This window comes from Arachis hypogaea, chromosome 3 (genome assembly GCF_003086295.3).
Source record: "Arachis hypogaea cultivar Tifrunner chromosome 3, arahy.Tifrunner.gnm2.J5K5, whole genome shotgun sequence".
Classification (NCBI taxonomy): domain Eukaryota; kingdom Viridiplantae; phylum Streptophyta; class Magnoliopsida; order Fabales; family Fabaceae; genus Arachis; species Arachis hypogaea.
The window spans coordinates 5,709,097-5,727,241 of record NC_092038.1 but is presented as its reverse complement, the minus strand read 5'-3'; the positions used below and the strand labels follow the sequence as shown (position 1 = coordinate 5,727,241).

The window sequence follows — 18,145 nt, the reverse complement described above, 5'->3', positions numbered from 1 at the left end:
GTCTTTCTTTTGCTTCAGATTTCACGTGGTGCGATGTGAAAGAAAAAAAGAGAGAAGAGAGAGTTTGGTTCGGCGGGTGAGGTATGGTGTATTTCAAATGAAATTGAATTACCTAGTTAGTAACTAAGTGGATTGAATGGATTTGGGTGTTGACCACCAATTGGGCTTGTGATGATCTTGGGCAAATTGCTTTTTTTTTTCTTTGTTCAGATTGCTTGCTTTCATTGCCATTAATCATATGATATAAGTGCTTTGTTTGAATTAATACTGGGTCAGATGCAATATGGACTTGTTTTTCATATTTCTTGGACCAAGTTTGATTAGTTTATTTTCTGCACAATAAACAAAACAAATCACACAAAATACAGGCCAAGGATTAAACAGATCTAGACTCCTTTTAAGAGTCTACTGTTGGCCAATAAATTACTACATGCATAATAGTGCAACACTTTACTTAATAGTGCACCTTTTCTGATTGCAGCAGAATAACAAGTGGTCTAAACATTGGAGGAAGCTTTAATCAGTTTATTCTGTTTAGATAAAGATCAGTGTTGGTTTTCTATTCTGATTCCTCATCATTTCAGCTCCTAACATGTTCTTATAAAGTTTGAGTGGATTGAATTATTTCTAGCAGCATTCCAGCATTTTGTTCTGCATAATGCTCCCTGAGTGTGTAGAGTGTTGTTTAATTTTCTTATTAATAATAAAAAAAGTGTATGAATAGTTAAAGTCTCTATTTAATGCTTTTAGGCCCACAATTCCAGATTTTTGTTTTCAATATTGGACCCGAGATAATTCTCTCTGTGGAAGACGTTTGAGTACGTTTTGACCCTTCAATGTCTTCCAATTTGGAGAAATTGGTGATAAAATCATGTTGGCATGAAGCTTCCTTGATTGGAAATCAATATGGTCTTTCTTTTATGCTATTTCTAATTTTAAAGTGATTAAATTCTTTTATTTTTTCTTGTCATCCAATCATATATGCTATTTCGTCAAAACAAGTTTTATTTCCCTTCAAGTATAGGTACATATTTTTGTTACAACGTGAACGTATCTTCAAGATTCATCTCTTAAAATTTTTAATTGCTTAAGGCTCATCCAAATTTAATAACCTGAAACTCTTGCAGGTTGCACTCTGAATTTATCCCATTGAAAAGCACACGCCAATTCCATTGTTCTATGATCAATCAACTAAAACTAACTAAACATATTAAACAACAGATCAGTTTTGCAATAAATGATGGGACTTAAAATTAAATTATATTCATTCCTCTGATATTTCTGGTTTTCTTCATGGGAATTAAATTACACATCCATTTTTCACCTTACATCATAACTTAAAATGAAATACAAATAAATCTGTACAATTAAAAAAAGCTAGAAGGATAACACACATCATCAATCATCAACACATGAAGAAAAACATAACAGAACTTGTTTCATGCAATACCCTTAACCCTTGCATATGTGAGTCCAACACAAGCACCAACAAAGTCCTCATCTATAAAATCTGTAGAGAAAATCTGCAACCTATCACCAATCTGTTTGGTGAAACATTGAGAGATGAATAGCCTTGCAAAAGCATGAATCCTTTCAGTCACTGGTTTCACACACACGATGGGGTTATCCGGCACCGGAGTAACCGTGTTCTCCACCCTATAAAAGTACTTTCTAGTATTCACAGGTTCTTGTTTGCTCAAATAATCCAAGTTGCTTTCAAACTTTGTTTCTGGCAAATCAGTGTTGATCCAATTATCCTTCAAATACCCTTCACTCCACAGCATGCTACCAGCTTCAGGCTTTGGCAATTTTCTTGGCTTCCAAACACAAATAACCCTCTTTGGTAGCACTTCTCCAATGGTTTTATCAAAAACTTTTTCATCATTTGGTATAAGGTAATCCCCTAGTTTTTCCTCTAGATACTTGTCAAACTCTGGAGGATCTTCATGTCCATATTCTGTTCTAACTTCAAGGATTATGATCTCTGACTCGGTTTCAGACAAGAACTTGTTGATATCATTAAGGACAATATCTACACTGTAAGTTGTTAGAATTCCATGGCATACCTTTCTATCCTTCTGCACTCTTATGTCTAAAACGCGTGTCCCCATCAAAAGTTGTTCGTATATGGAGTCAGATTGGCATTGAGCAAAAGGGCGAGTGATGAATGGGATTCCAATCTTGTCGGTTGCAGAATCATGGGTTCCAGGCCAAACTATCTTCTTGATTTGAAGCTTTTCTGGGTTGAGATCATGCATCCATGTTTTCCTGTTTATGAGGAAGTAATCAGAACCTGGATAGTCTTCACCTTCGACTCTCATGAGATCATTAAGAGTTTTCTTTTGTGTTTGAATTGCTCTGCGCCTCTCAATCTGTTTGGAAACCACATCACCCATCTTAATCTGTTTGAGGAAGGACACGCACAAATGGTTGATGATGATGATGCTGATAATGGTGTTGATGTTGATGAAGAAGAGGAAGAACAAGATGGCGTTGAAGTTCTTCCACTTCTTCTGTGATCCTGAATTTTGTTGTTTTCTTTTTGTGCAGCTGGAGTTAGCAGTTGTTGAAAGAGTGTGTTATGTTGTTGGGAGCTAATATATAAAAACATGGTCACACGTCAAAAATGGACTGTTTTGTTTTATAATCAAATGAGTTCTTAACTATCTTGCTGAACTGGACAAAAGGGTTTGTGTAAATTATGAAATGATTGTTGTTGTGCTTTCTTCACTCAATTTGTTTATCAAGTGTGTTTTGGCTTTGCTTCATGGGAACTTTCGCCCTAATTATTGGTAAGGAGTTATGATGTTGGTTTTTGCTTTTGATTGGTCCACTTGTATGGCTCTACAACCTCTTCTGACTTAGTATTTGTTTTCGTTTCTTGTTGGTTATGAACTTAATCCCTATTTTAAATGATTACGTGTAAAGCCAACAACAAACACAAACGTTTGACGAAAAGGATTTGCTAAATTTTCCTATACTTGAAAACCAAATATTCCACCTGTTCCGGGAATTACCTGAGATGGTGATTTGGACTTGAACGTGAGGTCCAGACTCCAGGTAGCATCTGACTTTTTGCGTGCATGAGGAGTTGGAGGTGGTACCTGTAAGAGATTCTGATAACTTAAAATTAGCAAAAACTTTGAGCAGATTTTTAGTAGATTGAGACTTGAATATACCTGAGGGTGTTAGTATATTTATAGTAAAATAGATAACTAACTTTTTTTTTTGCTCAAGTGGATTGGATAGCCCCTAATCCTAGACATTAGCCTCATGTTTCACACACCCACACAACACACTCACACACACTACATGGGTACTATAGGTTCTTAAACAACATCCAGTCTCAGTTGGGATTTGAATCTCGGATGCAGCTTGATGAGAGGCGTACAAATCCTCCATTTGTGCCAAGCCTCAGCTGCCAGATAACCAACTTTTGAAGTAGTTAAAAGTGACCACCTTTTTTGGGTGGATCTTTATTTTTATTGAGTCTGACTTTATGTTTTTGGGTCACAGTATAGATACCACCCTTTTTATTATTATTATTATTATTATTATTATTATTATTATTATTATTATTTGTCTATCATTAAATCAATATAAATTAAATCTAGTTCAATTAGACATCTAGATGGCAATAAATAATAATATAGAGAAACTCTTCTATAATTGCGTTAGATTGTAAACTACAACCTCAAACTTCATATAAAAAAATTAGAAGCAAAAGCTCATAAGGTTTAACCTCTGATGTTTATAATTTTCTTGTTTTATTCCATTTGAGAAGAATACACATTAAAGATACAAGAAAATATTTCATTAATGACTATATTCTTCGGTTCTTCCTACCAGTCCCTTTCTCATTCCTCCTCAATCTTTTTGGAGGAAAACATCTCATAAGTATACCAATGCGGTATAGTTCAACTCTGCGAAATCCAGAATTAATAAAAAAGATTAAAAAAAAGAAAAAATACTAATAAACAAGTTGTGGAAACTATAATCCTGCGCTCTACAAAAAATGATCTATTGAAAAAAGATGTCTCCAACTATCACATTTCCAAGTTAGGTAATGCTGTAAAGGGACATTTTCTTCCATCTGAGTACTGAAGTGTCCCAAAGGCGGTTATATAGTTTCCCTCAGAGGGTGTCACCCGTCTGATACAGCGAAAGCGTGAACCTTGTTTTGAATTTGAACTCAAGTGACGGCTTGATTGAGCCTAAAACATTGCTCATGCATAATCTGTCTCATTTTCTCAAGAGACCCCCTTTTAACGAGTGCAACATACACACTTGAAAGTAACAAGTAAGCAGCAGTGGATTGAAGCTGCAATCTAATAGGGAATTTATGTACTTCTCTTTCAAGTTTTGTACTTTCAAGCTTTCTCGATAGATCATGCGAACTATTCTCAACATGCTCACCTGGCTTGTGATCCATCACTTGTAGATCATTCCCTGATTCATTAAAGCATCCAGCGCGATGCAAAAGATTAACTAAGCATGCATAGTGTTCTTGGTCTGGGACAACACCATGCTCACTAGTCATGGACATGAAAAACTGAAGCCCTTCCTGCACAAGACCTGAGTGACTGCAAGCATTAAGAATTGAAACAAAAGTGGCCTTGTCTGGCTTCACTCCTGATCTTAGCATATCGTTTAGCATCATAATTGCTTCTATACCATAGCCACAGTAAGCCAGCGCCGATATCATTGAGTTCCACAATGCTACATCTTGCTTATTTCCATTTATATTAAACACTTTCTTGGCAGTTTCTAAAGTTCCACATTTTGAATACATGTCAATAATAGCACTAACAACAACAGTATTAGGTCTGATGTTATTTTGCACCAAATATGAATGTAATTGTTTACCATGTTTCAATGAAGCAATTATAGCACAAGCCAAGAAGCAACTATGAAATGTATACTTATCAGGTCTAGCTCGATGCTGCATCATCTTTCTAAACACTCGAAGAGCTTCATGACCCATACCGTTTCTAGCATAACCTCCGATCAGCGATGTCCATGAATAAGAATTCTTCTGTGGCATCTCACAAAAAACTTCAGCAGCTGATTCCATGTTCCCACATGCTGCATAACCCGAAACTAGTGTTGTCCAAGCAGGGATATCCCTCACGGGCATCTCGTCAAACAATCTCCTCGCCTCCTTCATCTTCCCACACTTTGCATAAGCGTCAACAATCGAGCTGGATACAACTACATTGGTCAAAAATCCAACAACCAAAACCTGCGCATGAACCTGCCTAGAAAGCTCAAAGTCCTTCATCTTCACACAAACAATCAACACACTTGCAAAACTAAACCCATTATACCCAATACACAATCTCCTCAACTCCCCATAAAACCTCAGAGCCTCACCAAACACCCCATTACGCGCATACCCAACAATCATCGTATTCCACGACACGAAATCCCTCTCAGGCATTCTATCAAACACACCCCGAGCCTGCTTCATCATGCCCAATTTCACATACCCAGAAATCATATTGTTCCAAGAGTACAAATTTCTAGCCTCCATTTTGTCGAACACCTTGCGGGCACTAACAAAATCGCCGCAACTAAAGTACATACAGATCAAATGGTTGGCCAAATACGTAGTGGGGCGTTTGAAACCGGTGAGCTTGAGATGCAAATGGACCAATTTTCCCTCACGGTAGGATTTGGAGGCGGAGCAATGGCGCAAGAGGATGGCGAGAACACGAGAAGGTAAGCGAATGCCCTTAGGGTGGAAGTGATCGAGAGATGAAACGGCGTCGTAGAGGGAAGGGGCGTTGAGGAGGGACTTTGAAATGCAGAGCTTGAGGGATTTGAAGCGCTTGAGCTTGTTGAGGGGTGAGAAGGAGAGAGGCGATGGCATTGCAGAGGAAGAAGAACATGTGAGTTGCTGTTACGGTTCGTCGTCATCTATGTGTACGTGCGGTGGTGGAGAAGCTCCGGCCACCATGGACGGGGGATCTAGGAGAATGAAGGTGGTGGCGGCGGATAATAATGAAAATGGTGGTGGGTGAACCACATACGGAACCCGAAAGCAAAGTGGGTCAAAAGTCGGCATCTTCCTGGCGCAAACAACATCCTACGTAGTACGCGTCAACATCATGGGCTTCATCTTGCCGAAAAAACAAGTACTATTCAAGAACAAAAATTTTAACTCAGACCAAAAACATTAAATCATCTGACCAAAAATCGGAAATTTTAAAAATTAATCCAGATTTACATATATTTATATATGTACTAGTTATTATAAATATTTTTTATGAGTTCAATTTTAATGTGATAGTGTTTAGATAAATTAAATCATAATCATCAAATTAGTTAAGACCTTACTTGTAATGTCAAAAGTTTAAATTTCACTTTATATATACAATAATAATTTATTGGCTAGTAGCACACCTTAAATGTAGTCCTTATATTTATATTTTACTTTAAAATTCTTTTCATCTTTATTATTTGAAAGAGTAAAAATTAATTTTGATTCCTAAAGTAATATACATAGTTGAACCTTAGACACGTTAAAAATTAAAAGTTAGTTGTACCTAGTGTCATATATATGCATACAAACAAGAGGAACGGGTAAATAACTCGGATTTGGATCCTTTAAAGTTTAAATTTCACTTTAAAGAATAAAGTGTGATCTCTCACCATTTATTTTATAGGTGAAGCCAAGAATAAATATGAAAAAAAAATATTCAATAATAGAAAATTACAATTTACCCTCTAAAATAAAAATTCAAAATTTTGAGGATCTAAATCCAAATAACTCAGTATCGTGAAAACCCCAATGTCTACATATCTTGGGGCGTTTAGACATGTTAAATTCCAGGAAAATGCGCTCTGCCTTTGGAGGATTGTATGCTTCAATCCGAATAATGCCCATGGCCATTGCTTGTTACGTACCTTGTAGATAATGTCATCCATTTTATGTTGTGCATCTAAATTAATTTTAATTAAAAGAGAGTTGTTAAAAAAATACATAGAGCAACAGTAAATAAAAGTTTTATTGATGAATCAAACTGAAGCGATATAAGATATCATCAAATGGTGATGCTAAACAAAAAGTGCACAACCGAATCTAACATCTTACAATACCATATTTTTCAATTTTCATATTAATGGACGAGGGTGACGTTGTAGCCAACAATGGCATCGCCAGTGGTGGGATTCAACCAGACAGTATGGGCGAGTGCAAACCCACGCGCCATTCGGAAGAGTCCGGTGCCCCCTACAATGGGCATCTCGCGAACCGGGCTCATGGCGGAGTTCTTCCCCATGAGCGCGAACGAGCTCCCATTGTAAGACCCATCCGTGAATGAGAAACTCAAGGCCATCAATAGGCCTAATTCTTGTTGGCAAGACGATCCATATAGACCCTGCGCCCGGCCCACGAGCTTAGACTTTGGGTCGGACGTTTCGGTCAAGGGATCATCAGCCATCATGATGGAACCAAACATGGTGAGTGTGGACTTGTTCTTGTCAAGTGGTTGAGCCACCTGAATGGCACTTGGATTTTGTCCGCTGAGTGTATCGTGGAAATAGAATTGAAGGTTTGTCACTGTCTCCTTCTCGGACTTAACACTCACACCCCAATTCCCTGCCTTCAATTGCATGCATTGAATCCCTCGCATTACACTTATTGTAACCATCAATATCATCAACACAATTTGCTTTGACATCTTTAACGCTAATTCTCTTATGTTTCTTTACTATATAATAATAATGTGCCGATGATAATAGGTATGGCTCTAGTTCTTGCTTTATATATAAATAAATGTGTAGGACCCAAAATCTTTTCTTATTTTCTTGTTTTCTTACTTACCCTCGGTGTCAAGGTTTGGTATTACTCTTTTTCTCTTTCTAGAAGACGTTGTTGCTGGTGGTTATGTGCATGGACATTTTGTTTTGTTGTCCCCAACAAAATTCAAAGGAGCGTTTAACCATCTCATGTCATACAAAGTACAAAACAGCTAATTCAGTTTATTTTATTTTAGTTTATATAATGTGAAAGGGGTAAGTATGTTACTTATATTGTCATCAAATTTTTCTTTTATATAGAGGTGCATGTGGTTGTTTAGCTACTTTATATGAAAACGGGGGGGGGGGGGGTGGGCATGTATAGTTAGTAGCTAATAATAATGATCCATCTGAATAATATTAAGGCATTTTGTGATCTAAGAAAGAGATTGATGTAAGAAAAGGTTTCTTAATTAGCGATCATGACTCAAAAAAGGAGCTTATAATAATACAAGAATCATCCAACCGAAATTCAAGCACACCAAACTACCTAACTCAATAGGTAAGAGCTAGTCGGTGCCGCAAGCGGTGCTGATCAAGCAAAATAAATTTGAACCTCGCATTGATAGTAAGAACTAAGAAGTAGTATAGTTTTAAAAATGTTTTAGTGATTCAATAAAATCACATATCTTTCAAACAAATAATGAATATACTTGAGATAAATATCTTTTTGTTTCTGCATTAATTAAATTTCATATTTTAACTTAATTTATGAGATAAACTCACTTTAGCTAAGAAGCTAAGATACATTAAACATAATTTTGTTCAACCAGAACACAGAAAGAGAAGAATGTTGTTCTTTGTCGGTCATTTAAACTGGAGGAGATTTTCTGACTTCAAAACCACCTAAGTTTATGCCAAATGGAACACATTACTATCATACCCTGCAGACACATTTATTCCAGGGAATCGTCCATTGAGAAGCAAAGTTGCAACAGTTGAACCAAGTGTTACCAATGCATCAATTTTATAATCACTCACCAGTTTCTCAAAGCCTTCTCTTAATAGTCTTTCTAGATTGGCCAGCTCTGCCTTCTCTGTCATGCCATATTCATTGATCCTTCCCTGAATAGTAGTTACTTGAATACAAGAGGTAAACATTTTAGTCCATTTTGATTAAGAAATTGTTTGAATCCACCTCGAGGTATATACTTAGACCAAGTTGTAGTTGTAGTTTCTGGATCATTGTTTGAATTACATCAAGAACATAGACAGCATATCAGATACTGTCTTATTAATGGCCCTGCCAACAAGTACAACCACAAATTCATAATTGTCAAATAATGGGCCTAAGATTTTGGAACAAAGAGAAGAATATAATGAATTGTAGCAATCTAATGCTCTGATTGGTTGCTTCAATTCAAGAGATCATAATCTTAATCATCACATGCAACTGAATTGGCTCTTGATGGACATAAAATTGAGACCACTCGCCCCCCCCCCCCCCCCCCCAACAAAAAAAAATTTCTATTCACCGGATGATTATCTGTTTCCGAGTTAATTTTACTACTACCTTAACCTGATTAAACTGATTAAACATGTTATTTAGTATTTAGCATTTGTTTAGATCTAAATTCAACTAGTCATGTATATAAGTAATATACTGGTATTCTACAAAGAAATTCAGCACATACACAAACTCACCAAGAAGATGCTAATTGCTATGCCTCCATCACTATTTTGATCGGTATTTACAGGAGTCACTATTAAGAATCAACATTCAATGTAATTTTATATTGTATCTGTCCTGTTCTGCTTGAACCGAGGTATAAAGCCCCGATGGATCACTTGAGATTTCAGGTGGAGCTATACGTCGTCTAGAGGCTGAATAAGAAGCAGACCTCGGCCGCTCGAAATACCGCGGCGGGAGCACCTGCACAAAGCACTCCGACGCTCAAGTAAGTATGTGAGTAATAAGATATAATAAGAATAATATCAGAGCGAGTTTTTGTGACCTGTCCTTTTGTGGCGTATGAGGCCTGGCTTTATAGGTGCGAGTTGTGTTGGAATTCCGATTTGTTTGCCAAGTGCCGTTGTTGGTATCTTTGACTCTTGTTCGGTTTTGTGGGTAACGGATAGAAGATATCACTAGTGTGCGGATGACTCAGCAGGGGAGTGTTGATTTGTTTTGTAGATGTTCGGTTATTTAGAGCTGACTCTTCGGCCGAGTATATCTCGGTTAGTCAGTGCTGATTCCTTGGCCGAGTATATCTCGGTTAGTCAATGCTGATTCTTTGGCCGAGTAAATCGGGGTACACGTCATAGCCCCCAAGCTCGGCTGGTGTTGTGTTAGGAACGGCAGCGGAGCTTTTGAGAATTTTGAATTCTTAGTTTTTTTTTTTTTTGCGCGGTAAATGTATGGTGGGCCTGCTTGAGGGGTTTTTTGTAGCTGGTCTTTAATTTTAGTAAACCGTGTCGTTTTTATTGCATATTAATTTCGTTTCGGTTTCCCACGTTTGTAATGGGTATGATTTTAGTTTTGCCCACTAAAATAGTGGGCTTGCAATAATCACATCTTTTGGAACTTACGCTTCACCGTTTTGTCTTCTCACCGTTTTATCCTTGCTATGTCTTCGAAAGGTTAGTGTTCTCTCTCTTCGTCTTTTACCGTTACTGCCTCTGTGAGTTCATGGCGGGGAAAAATGGAAAGAGAAGCTACAGGCTGTTGAGGTTAGGGAGGATGATCCTTACCATTGGGTTAATGAAGACGTTAGAACCCGGTCATCTTCTTTTACTAGTGTTGACTCCCTTTCTGAGTTGAGACGATTGAACTTCGTAAGGAGTGGTTCTGGGGTCACTGTTGAACTTCTCCCGTGCTCTAGTGATGATAGGGTTTTTGAGAGAAGGGGGGACTGGTTATATTTTTATATGTATACTCCGTGCATGGTTGAACTTGGTGTGAGATTTCCATTTTCATCTTTTGAATGCGACGTTCTTGTTCAACTGAACTGCGCCCCTTCGCAGTTACACCCTAACTCCTAGGCGTTTCTTCGCGCCTTTCAGGTTTTAATGGATTATCTGTCTTTTCCTTGTTCCCTGACATTGTTTTTCTCACTCTTTCAAGCGAAAGGTACTCGAAAAGGTTTGTGGGTTTGCTTGAGCAGTTTTCGTGGTCATTCCATATTTCTTCTTTACAAATCTTCCTTTAAAAACTTCAAATCCCTTTTTGTCAAAGTCTGGTCCATTGAGTCCGAGTATCCATTTTACCTGGACGATGAGCTTAGTGAAAGGTTTCCTCTTTATTGGTGCTCTGAGCCGAGTCAGATTCTTGAGGCGTCTGAGCGGAGTGAGGAGGAGGAGTTTATGTTGGATTTTTTGGTTGAGAGTGTTGCCGCTGGGGAGTGTATGTCTATCTCTGACATTTTGCGTTTGTATGATTCGGGTGACATTGAGGGTTTGAAAGTATATATAGGTAATATTGTGTTTGATTTTTGTCCATACCACTGTTTGTTTGGTTCCACTGATGTTGTTGGTTATTTTGTAGGTGGGTGAGTACCTCTGTTGGACCCCTCGAAGTTGCAATCCTTTTTGAACAAGAAAAAGGAGAAAACTGTTGGTCCTGCCGAGCATAAAGAAGGTGGCGATCAAGCTTTTTCTTCTGTTGGTCGTCCGGCTTCTTCGTTCAAGAGGAAGAGGGACGATGTGTCTTTGGAAGTTATTTCTGAAGCTGACCAGGAAGTCCTTGGCGGTGGTGACCCTGTCTTTGAGCGGCAGAAAAAACTTCATGGCTTTATTGCGGGGTCAAGTTCTCATTCTCTTTGGAGCGAGCAGTTCAACTTTGCTGAACTTTCTAACCGGGCCTCTCAATACCCAGGAGATATGCTTATGACTCGCCGGATCGGTATGGAAGGACTTGGCAAATTCGTTCAGGTTTGTTTCACGTTTATTTGAAGTCCTCTTCGTCCTTTCTTTAGAGTTTTGTCCTTATTTTGGTGTGGTGGTTGCAGATCATTGGTTCCCGCTTGATGTGTGTCGGTCGCACTGCTGAACTCATAGGTGCTGAGCAACAGGAGGTCGTGGATAAGGCTGCGGTTATGGAGAAGTCGTATAAGACAAAGGTCGAAGAATTGGAGAAGTCAATAAAAGAGAAGGATGATGTTATTGCGAAGGCAAAGGAGTCAGAAAAGGAGGTAGCTCGGCTGAGGGATCAGATTCGGCTATTGCAAGCTGAAGTGAAAGAAAGTGATGTTGTGAAAGGAGGGCTCACAACTCGTATTCATGAGTTGGAAGAGAACGGTATGGAGATGTTCTCCTATGGCTTTGAATGGGCTGTGAGCCAGATTTCTCTATTGGCTCCTGAATTTGGTATTGATCGACTTGATATGACGAAGATAGTGGTAAATGGGAAGTTGGTTGTGGATGGGACTGTAGAGGAGCATGATGAGAATGTTCCTCCTCCTTCTTAGTTTGGATGTTGTTCTTTTTGTTTTCTTTGTAAGCGAACTTATGTAATTTGTGGACGAATTGTTAGCTAGTTTCGAACTTATTTGCTGGTTCCGACCATGTTTAGGTCGGCCTATGTTTTGTGTTTGGGATCTTACTTTAGTAAGTATGATAGTTGGTAATGGTATCATTCGTAGTTGTATATTTTGAATATTTTGATGATGAAATATGAAGTGTTTGATTAAATTTGAATATTGATGATGAAGTATATTGTGCGTCAGGCCTCGTTAAAACCCTCCTTAGGCAAAAACCCCTTTTGGGAAAAAAGGCTCTAAGGGGAAAAAGAGTACCCTCATCCGCAATTTGTATAACTTAGGATTGGTACATCTTTAAAGAGGAGATATTCCAGGTCCCGGATATTGGGTTGCCTTGTAATGTTTGTAATTGATAAGCCCACATGCCAAGCACCTTTATTACTCGGAATGGACCTTCCCAGTTAGCGGCGAGCTTTCCATGGGCTGGGGGACGTCTGGCCTCTTCTGTTCGTCTGAGTACTAGGTCACCTTCTGTGAATGCCCTCGGCGATACTCTCTTGTTGTGTTTCTTTTCGGTTATTTGTTTTATTGCTCTTTGTCTAATGGCTGCTAGCTCCCTGGTTTCTTCGGCTAGATCAAGCTCGGTATTCCTTGCATGCAAGTTGTGCTGCTCGTTGTATAGCTCAGTTCTCAGGGTGGGGATGCCGACCTCAATAGGGATTAGTGCCTCGGACCCATAGACTAGTTTAAAAGGTGTTTCGCCCGTGGTTGTCTGTATTGTTGTGTTGTAGCCCCATAATATTTCTAGGATTAGTTCCGCCCATTCTCCCTTAGCATCATTCAGTTTTTTCTTTATCGCCTGCAATACAACTCGGTTAGCAGCTTCAGCCTGCCCATTGGTTTGTGGGTGTTCTACTGAGCTAAAATGATGCTTTATGTTAAAGTTTTTTAGGAATGAACCGAGCTTATTGTCTGTAAATTGCCTACCATTATCAGATATTATCTCCCTAGGTATTCCAAATCGGCATATAATGTTTTTCCATATAGATGATCGTACCTTTTCGGCCGTTATCTTTGCTAATGGTTGTGCCTCTATCCATTTTGAGAAGTAGTCTCCTGCTACTAAGAGAAATTTTACCTGGCCTGGCGCTATTGGAAATGGGCTGAGTATATCGAGTCCCCATCTGTAGAATGGCCAGCTTACCTCCATGCTATGTAATAGCTCGGCTGGCCTTGTAGATATAGTTGCGTGTTTCTGACAGTTGTCACATGCTTTGACGTTTGCTATGCAATCCCTTTTTATGGTTGGCCAGTAATACCCAGTTCGGACGATTTTAGCTGCAAGTGCTCATCCTCCGATGTGGTTTCCACAGACTCCCTTGTGTACTTCGTCCATTGCTTCTTTTGCTTCGTCTTTGCTTAGGCATTTTAGCAGTAGTTGTGAGAATCCTCGTCTATAGAGTTTTCCTCCTATGCTTGTGTAAAGACTGGCCTTTCGTCTGAAATGTTGAGGTTTGAGCTCGTCTCTTGGTATGGCGCCTGTACTAATATATTCAAGGAAAGGAGTTCTCCAATCATGGAGGTGGTTAATATTTATCACATGTAGTAGTTCGGTGCTTGGTTTTTCTAGTGAGAGTTGTGTTAATGTGGATGTTTGTGTGTCTGCCCTAGTGGCTGCGAGCTTGGATAGAATAATTTGAAATGGACAAATATAAATATAGAGGACAAGAGCCGAACTTATAGAATAATTTGAAACGGATAAATATAAATATAGAGGTTTACCGATTTCTGGCCTTTGCAGCATGGGTGGTGCTGATAGGATCGCTTTGAGCTCGAAAAAAGCCTTCTCGCCCTCTTCTGTCCAGTGGAATTTTTTGTTCTTCGATATTGTTTGAAAAAGGTGATATGATCGGTTTGATGCCGCGGGTATGAATCGAGATAATGCCACTATCCTTCCTGCCAACTGTTGCACTTCTTTTATTGTTTTAGGGCTCGCCATATTGAGTACTGCCGAACACTTTTCGGGGTTTGCCTCGATTCCTCGTGAGGTGAGCATGAATTCGAGGAACTTCCCTCCTTTTACCCCAAAAGCACACTTTTCTGGGTTCAGTCTCATATTATATGCTCGGATTTGTCTGAATATCTCGCTGAGATCTTCACAATGTGATTTTTCTTTCATGGTCTTGGCGGCCATGTCGTCTACATAGATTTCCATGTTGTGTCCTATTTGGTGATGGAAGACCTTGTCCATCAAGCGTTGATAGGTTGCACCTGCATTCTTTAAGCCAAACGGCATTACTCGATACAAAAGTTTTCATGTTCCGTTATGAATGCTGTCTTGCTTTGGTCTTCAGGATGCATGAGTATTTGATTATACCCAGAGTATGCATCCATGAAGCTTAAGCTTTTGAAACCTGATGCGCTGTCTACAAGCTTATCAATGCAAGGTAAGGGGTAGGCATCTTTAGGGCATGCTTTATTTAAATCTGTAAAATCGATGCACATCCGCCATTTACCTGAGTTTTTTCTTACCATTACCACATTTGAGAGCCATGTGGTGAAGCGGATTTCTCTGATGAAGTTGGCTTGTAAGAGCTTGCTGGTTTCTTCTAAGGCTGCTTTTGATTTCTCTGCTCCTATGTTTCTTTTCTTTTGAGCTATGGGTCGGCTTGCTGAGTTGGTGGCAAGTTTGTGATAGATGACGTCTGGACTTATCCCAGGCATGTCCGCTGGGGTCCAAGCAAACAGGTCAGAGTTCGCTTGTAGTAACTTTATGAGATCCGACCTTTCTTGGTCTTGTAGCGCCTGACCAATGTATGTTACCTGTTTTGGCTTTGATGTCAGTCGGATTTCCTGAAGTTCATCTGTTGGTTGAGGTCTTTCTTGTGCATTTCCCCGGGGATCAAGCTCAGCCAGGGATAAGACTTCCTCCATAGTTTGTACTGCTTTGACCTCGTGTTGTTTCTTCTTCGTATCCGACCTTTTTAGGCTTGAGTTATAACACTGCCGAGCTTGTTGTCGGTCTGAGTGGATTGTTGCTACTCTGCCGTCTTGTGCCTGAAACTTAGCACATAGATGAAAAGTTGATATCACTACTCTGAACATGTTCAGAGCAGGTCTCCCAAGAATAATATTGTAAGGACTAATGCAGTCAACTATCAGGTATTGTATATCGAGGGTTCTGGATGATGGATTCTCACCTATTGTCGTTTTTAGCCATATATAGCCTTTTATTGGTACTCTTTCTCCGGAGAATCCTACTAGTTCTCCGAAGGAGGGTTGTATGAGTTTTTCAAATAAGTTCATTTTTAAAAAGGTAGAATAAAAGAGAACGTCTGCACTGCTACCTGGGTCCAGAAGGACCTTTCTTACCAATAACTCTCCTGTTTGGATGGAAATTACCACAGGGTCGTCTGCATGCAGTGTGGCCGAGCATATGTCTGCTTGGTTAAAAGTGATCTCAAGGTCGTCCACCTCTTTGTTACTGTGTGGAGTTGTTCCTTCGATTGCTAGCATAGTGTGGTAGCTTCGTTTTCGTGCTGAGGCTGTTTCTCCGCCACATGCGAATCCTCCTGATATGCAATTGATGACTCCTTTTGGGGGATTATTGCTCGGCCATTTGTCGGTTTCTTTGTTCCTCGTAGTTTGTTGCTCATCTGGATCTGTCTTTGCTCCTTTGTGCCTTGTGCTTTCGATGTATTTGTCTAGGAGTCCTTGTCGGGCTAATCTTTCCAGCAAGTCTTTGGCTATGATGCACTCGTCGGTGGTATGACCATATTTCTGATGGAAGGCGCAGTGCTTGGTCCTGTCCACGAATCGTTGGTCCTGGTAGCTTCCGGCCCTAACAGGGGGTTTGATGATTTTGGCGTTGAGTATTTTCTTGATGATCCTTTCTCTCTTTGTGTTGAACCTGGAGTAGTTGTCAAACTTCGGTGTAAGTTTAAACGTTTTTCTGGTGTCTCTGTTGTCCCCTGATCTGATTGTTCGGCTCTCTTCCTTTCGGGGTTGCCTTCTGTCCACTTTCTTGGCCTCTCGGAGTTCTTCAATTTCTATCTGCCCTGCGGCCCTTTCTCAGAATTCCTCCAGGGTTCTCGGCTTTGTGACGGCAATTGTTTCTCTGAATTTTCCCGGTTTGAGGCCGGCTTTTATGGCGTGAAGATGGACAGCGGGATCTAGATCGGGTATCTCCATTGTTGCGTCAGCGAATCTGGTTAAATAGTCCTTCAAGCTTTCTTGGGGACCTTGGCGGATGGTGCCGAGGTAATCTGACCCGTGCACATAAATGCGTGCAGCCGCGAAGTAGTCTATGAAGGCTCTTGCCAATTTCTCGAAGGAATAGATTGATCCTTCAGGTAATTTTGAAAACCAAAGGAGGGTCGCGCCGTCAAGGTAGGTCGGAAAAGTCCTGCAAAGAATAGGTTCATTTTTAGGTCCATTAAAGAACATCATAGACTGGAATTTCTTAATGTGAGCCCGGGGGTCACCAATCCCCTTATATGGCTCGAGTGAGGAAGGTAGTGTAAAATGTTTTGGCATTTGGTAATTGGTAATCTCCTCGAAAAATGGGTTATCCAAGGTCAGATTCTCCTTTGGTGGGTCGATGCTCAGTAGGCTCGTGTTGCCTTTCCCGTTGTGTCCATTGTCCTCTTGCTTGTTGACGTTATTCTGAGTGGATAACTCGGCAAGTCTTTTTACTTCTGCCTATAGGTCAGTTATCTGGGCCATGAGTTCGGCCTGAGTGGGTTGAAAGACTCCGTTGTCAGCCATGGATAGGAGCTGTGAAATCCTACGTAGAAGAATACAAAGCAATATGTGGTTAAACAAAAAGTGGGGTTAGCGTAACTTTCTGACCCCACGGTGGGCGCCAAATGTTCTGTTCTTCTTGAACCGAGGTATAAAGCCCCGATGGATCACTTGAGATTTCAGGTGGAACTATACGTCGTCTAGAGGCTGAATAAGAAGCAGACCTCGGCCGGTCGAAACACCGCGGCGGGAGCACCTGCACAAAGCACTCCGACGCTCAAGTAAGTATGTGAGTAATAAGATATAATAAGAATAATATCAGAGCGAGTTTTTGTGACCTGTCCTTTTGTGGCGTATGGGGCCTGGCTTTATAGGTGCGAGTTGTGTTGGAATTCCGATTTGTTTGCCAAGTGCCGTTGTTGGTATCTTTGACTCTTGTTCGGTTTTGTGGGTAACGGATAGAAGATATCACTGATGTGCGGATGACTCAGCAGGAGAGTGTTGATTTGTTTTATAGATGTTCGGTTATTTAGAGCTGACTCTTCGGTCGAGTATATCTCGGTTAGTCAGTGCTGATTCCTTAGCCGAATAAATCGGGGTACACGTCAGTATCAAAAGATGACCAAGACATCTAGTAGTAAATAGCATCATAAGAACTCATTGGATCAAATAATTAACTTCGCTAAGTGACTATAGGCGAGATAACATAGTAACATTTAAACCGGTTAATACTCAGTCGGATTGGGTTAGTCGAGTTCCTGCTAAAGGACTTGAGTGGTTTAATTTGGACTAAAAAAAAATATTCAAGTGCAGGAGAAGTTGACCATAAAATGTAAAATGTCTAATAGAAATGCTTTTCTTTCTTTCTTTCTTTCTTTCTTCTTCTTTTTTTTTTATATTTTTATTTTTATCTGAAATGGTTTTTTATTCAATTGAATATGAATTCTTACTAACCGAGCATGTTAAGAAGCTACGATGCATGTATATGAGATCCTTCCCTGCAAGTTCTCATCAATTTCATTGGTCATCCATCAAACAAAGTTATAAAAAGAAAATGAGACGAAGACCCCAAAGATCAATTAACTAAATGTATCATTCAAAAAATTGGTACTGCCATATAGAAAATGTTTACTAAATGATGAAAAAGATGGGGTAAAAAAAGGAAATGATACTCTCCAGTT

The 18,145-nt window shown here is 39.6% G+C and overlaps 4 protein-coding genes across 4 annotated transcripts; all 4 read right to left on the bottom strand.

The window, feature by feature from the left end:
- Positions 1-1,226: 1,226 nt before the first annotated feature.
- Positions 1,227-2,835, bottom strand: LOC112789059 (uncharacterized). Its single transcript, XM_025830799.3, has one exon. The coding sequence runs from the start codon at positions 2,394-2,396 to the stop codon at positions 1,440-1,442; it is 957 nt and encodes a 318-aa protein (XP_025686584.1). The 5' UTR covers positions 2,397-2,835; the 3' UTR covers positions 1,227-1,439.
- A 913-nt stretch (positions 2,836-3,748) lies between these two features.
- On the bottom strand, positions 3,749-6,204 carry LOC112789058 (pentatricopeptide repeat-containing protein At2g21090). The gene has a single exon (XM_029297358.2). It carries the CDS (start codon positions 5,870-5,872, stop codon positions 4,193-4,195), a length of 1,680 nt encoding a protein of 559 aa, XP_029153191.1. The 5' UTR covers positions 5,873-6,204; the 3' UTR covers positions 3,749-4,192.
- A 782-nt stretch (positions 6,205-6,986) lies between these two features.
- Positions 6,987-7,729, bottom strand: LOC112789057 (dirigent protein 23). The gene has a single exon (XM_025830798.3). It carries the CDS (start codon positions 7,683-7,685, stop codon positions 7,122-7,124), a length of 564 nt encoding a protein of 187 aa, XP_025686583.1. The 5' UTR covers positions 7,686-7,729; the 3' UTR covers positions 6,987-7,121.
- A 6,787-nt stretch (positions 7,730-14,516) lies between these two features.
- LOC140182878 (uncharacterized) lies at positions 14,517-16,757 on the bottom strand. The gene is made up of 2 exons (XM_072230604.1): positions 16,318-16,757; positions 14,517-16,131 (listed from the first exon to the last, which is right to left on the bottom strand). The coding sequence occupies exons 1-2, from the start codon at positions 16,755-16,757 to the stop codon at positions 14,517-14,519; spliced, it is 2,055 nt and encodes a 684-aa protein (XP_072086705.1).
- Positions 16,758-18,145: the final 1,388 nt, after the last annotated feature.

What these genes read in the sequence shown, in the direction of transcription:
- LOC112789059 (XM_025830799.3), bottom strand. Translation starts at nt 2,396, where the DNA reads ATGGGTGATGTGGTTTCCAAACAGATTGAGAGGCGCAGAGCAATTCAA.
- LOC112789058 (XM_029297358.2), bottom strand. Translation starts at nt 5,872, where the DNA reads ATGCCATCGCCTCTCTCCTTCTCACCCCTCAACAAGCTCAAGCGCTTC.
- LOC112789057 (XM_025830798.3), bottom strand. Translation starts at nt 7,685, where the DNA reads ATGTCAAAGCAAATTGTGTTGATGATATTGATGGTTACAATAAGTGTA.
- LOC140182878 (XM_072230604.1), bottom strand. Translation starts at nt 16,757, where the DNA reads ATGCCAAAACATTTTACACTACCTTCCTCACTCGAGCCATATAAGGGG. An exon ending in GAAACAATTGCCGTCACAAA is followed by an intron (nt 16,132 to 16,317) that starts GCCGAGAACCCT and finishes CAACTACTCCAG; the next exon opens with GTTCAACACAAAGAGAGAAA.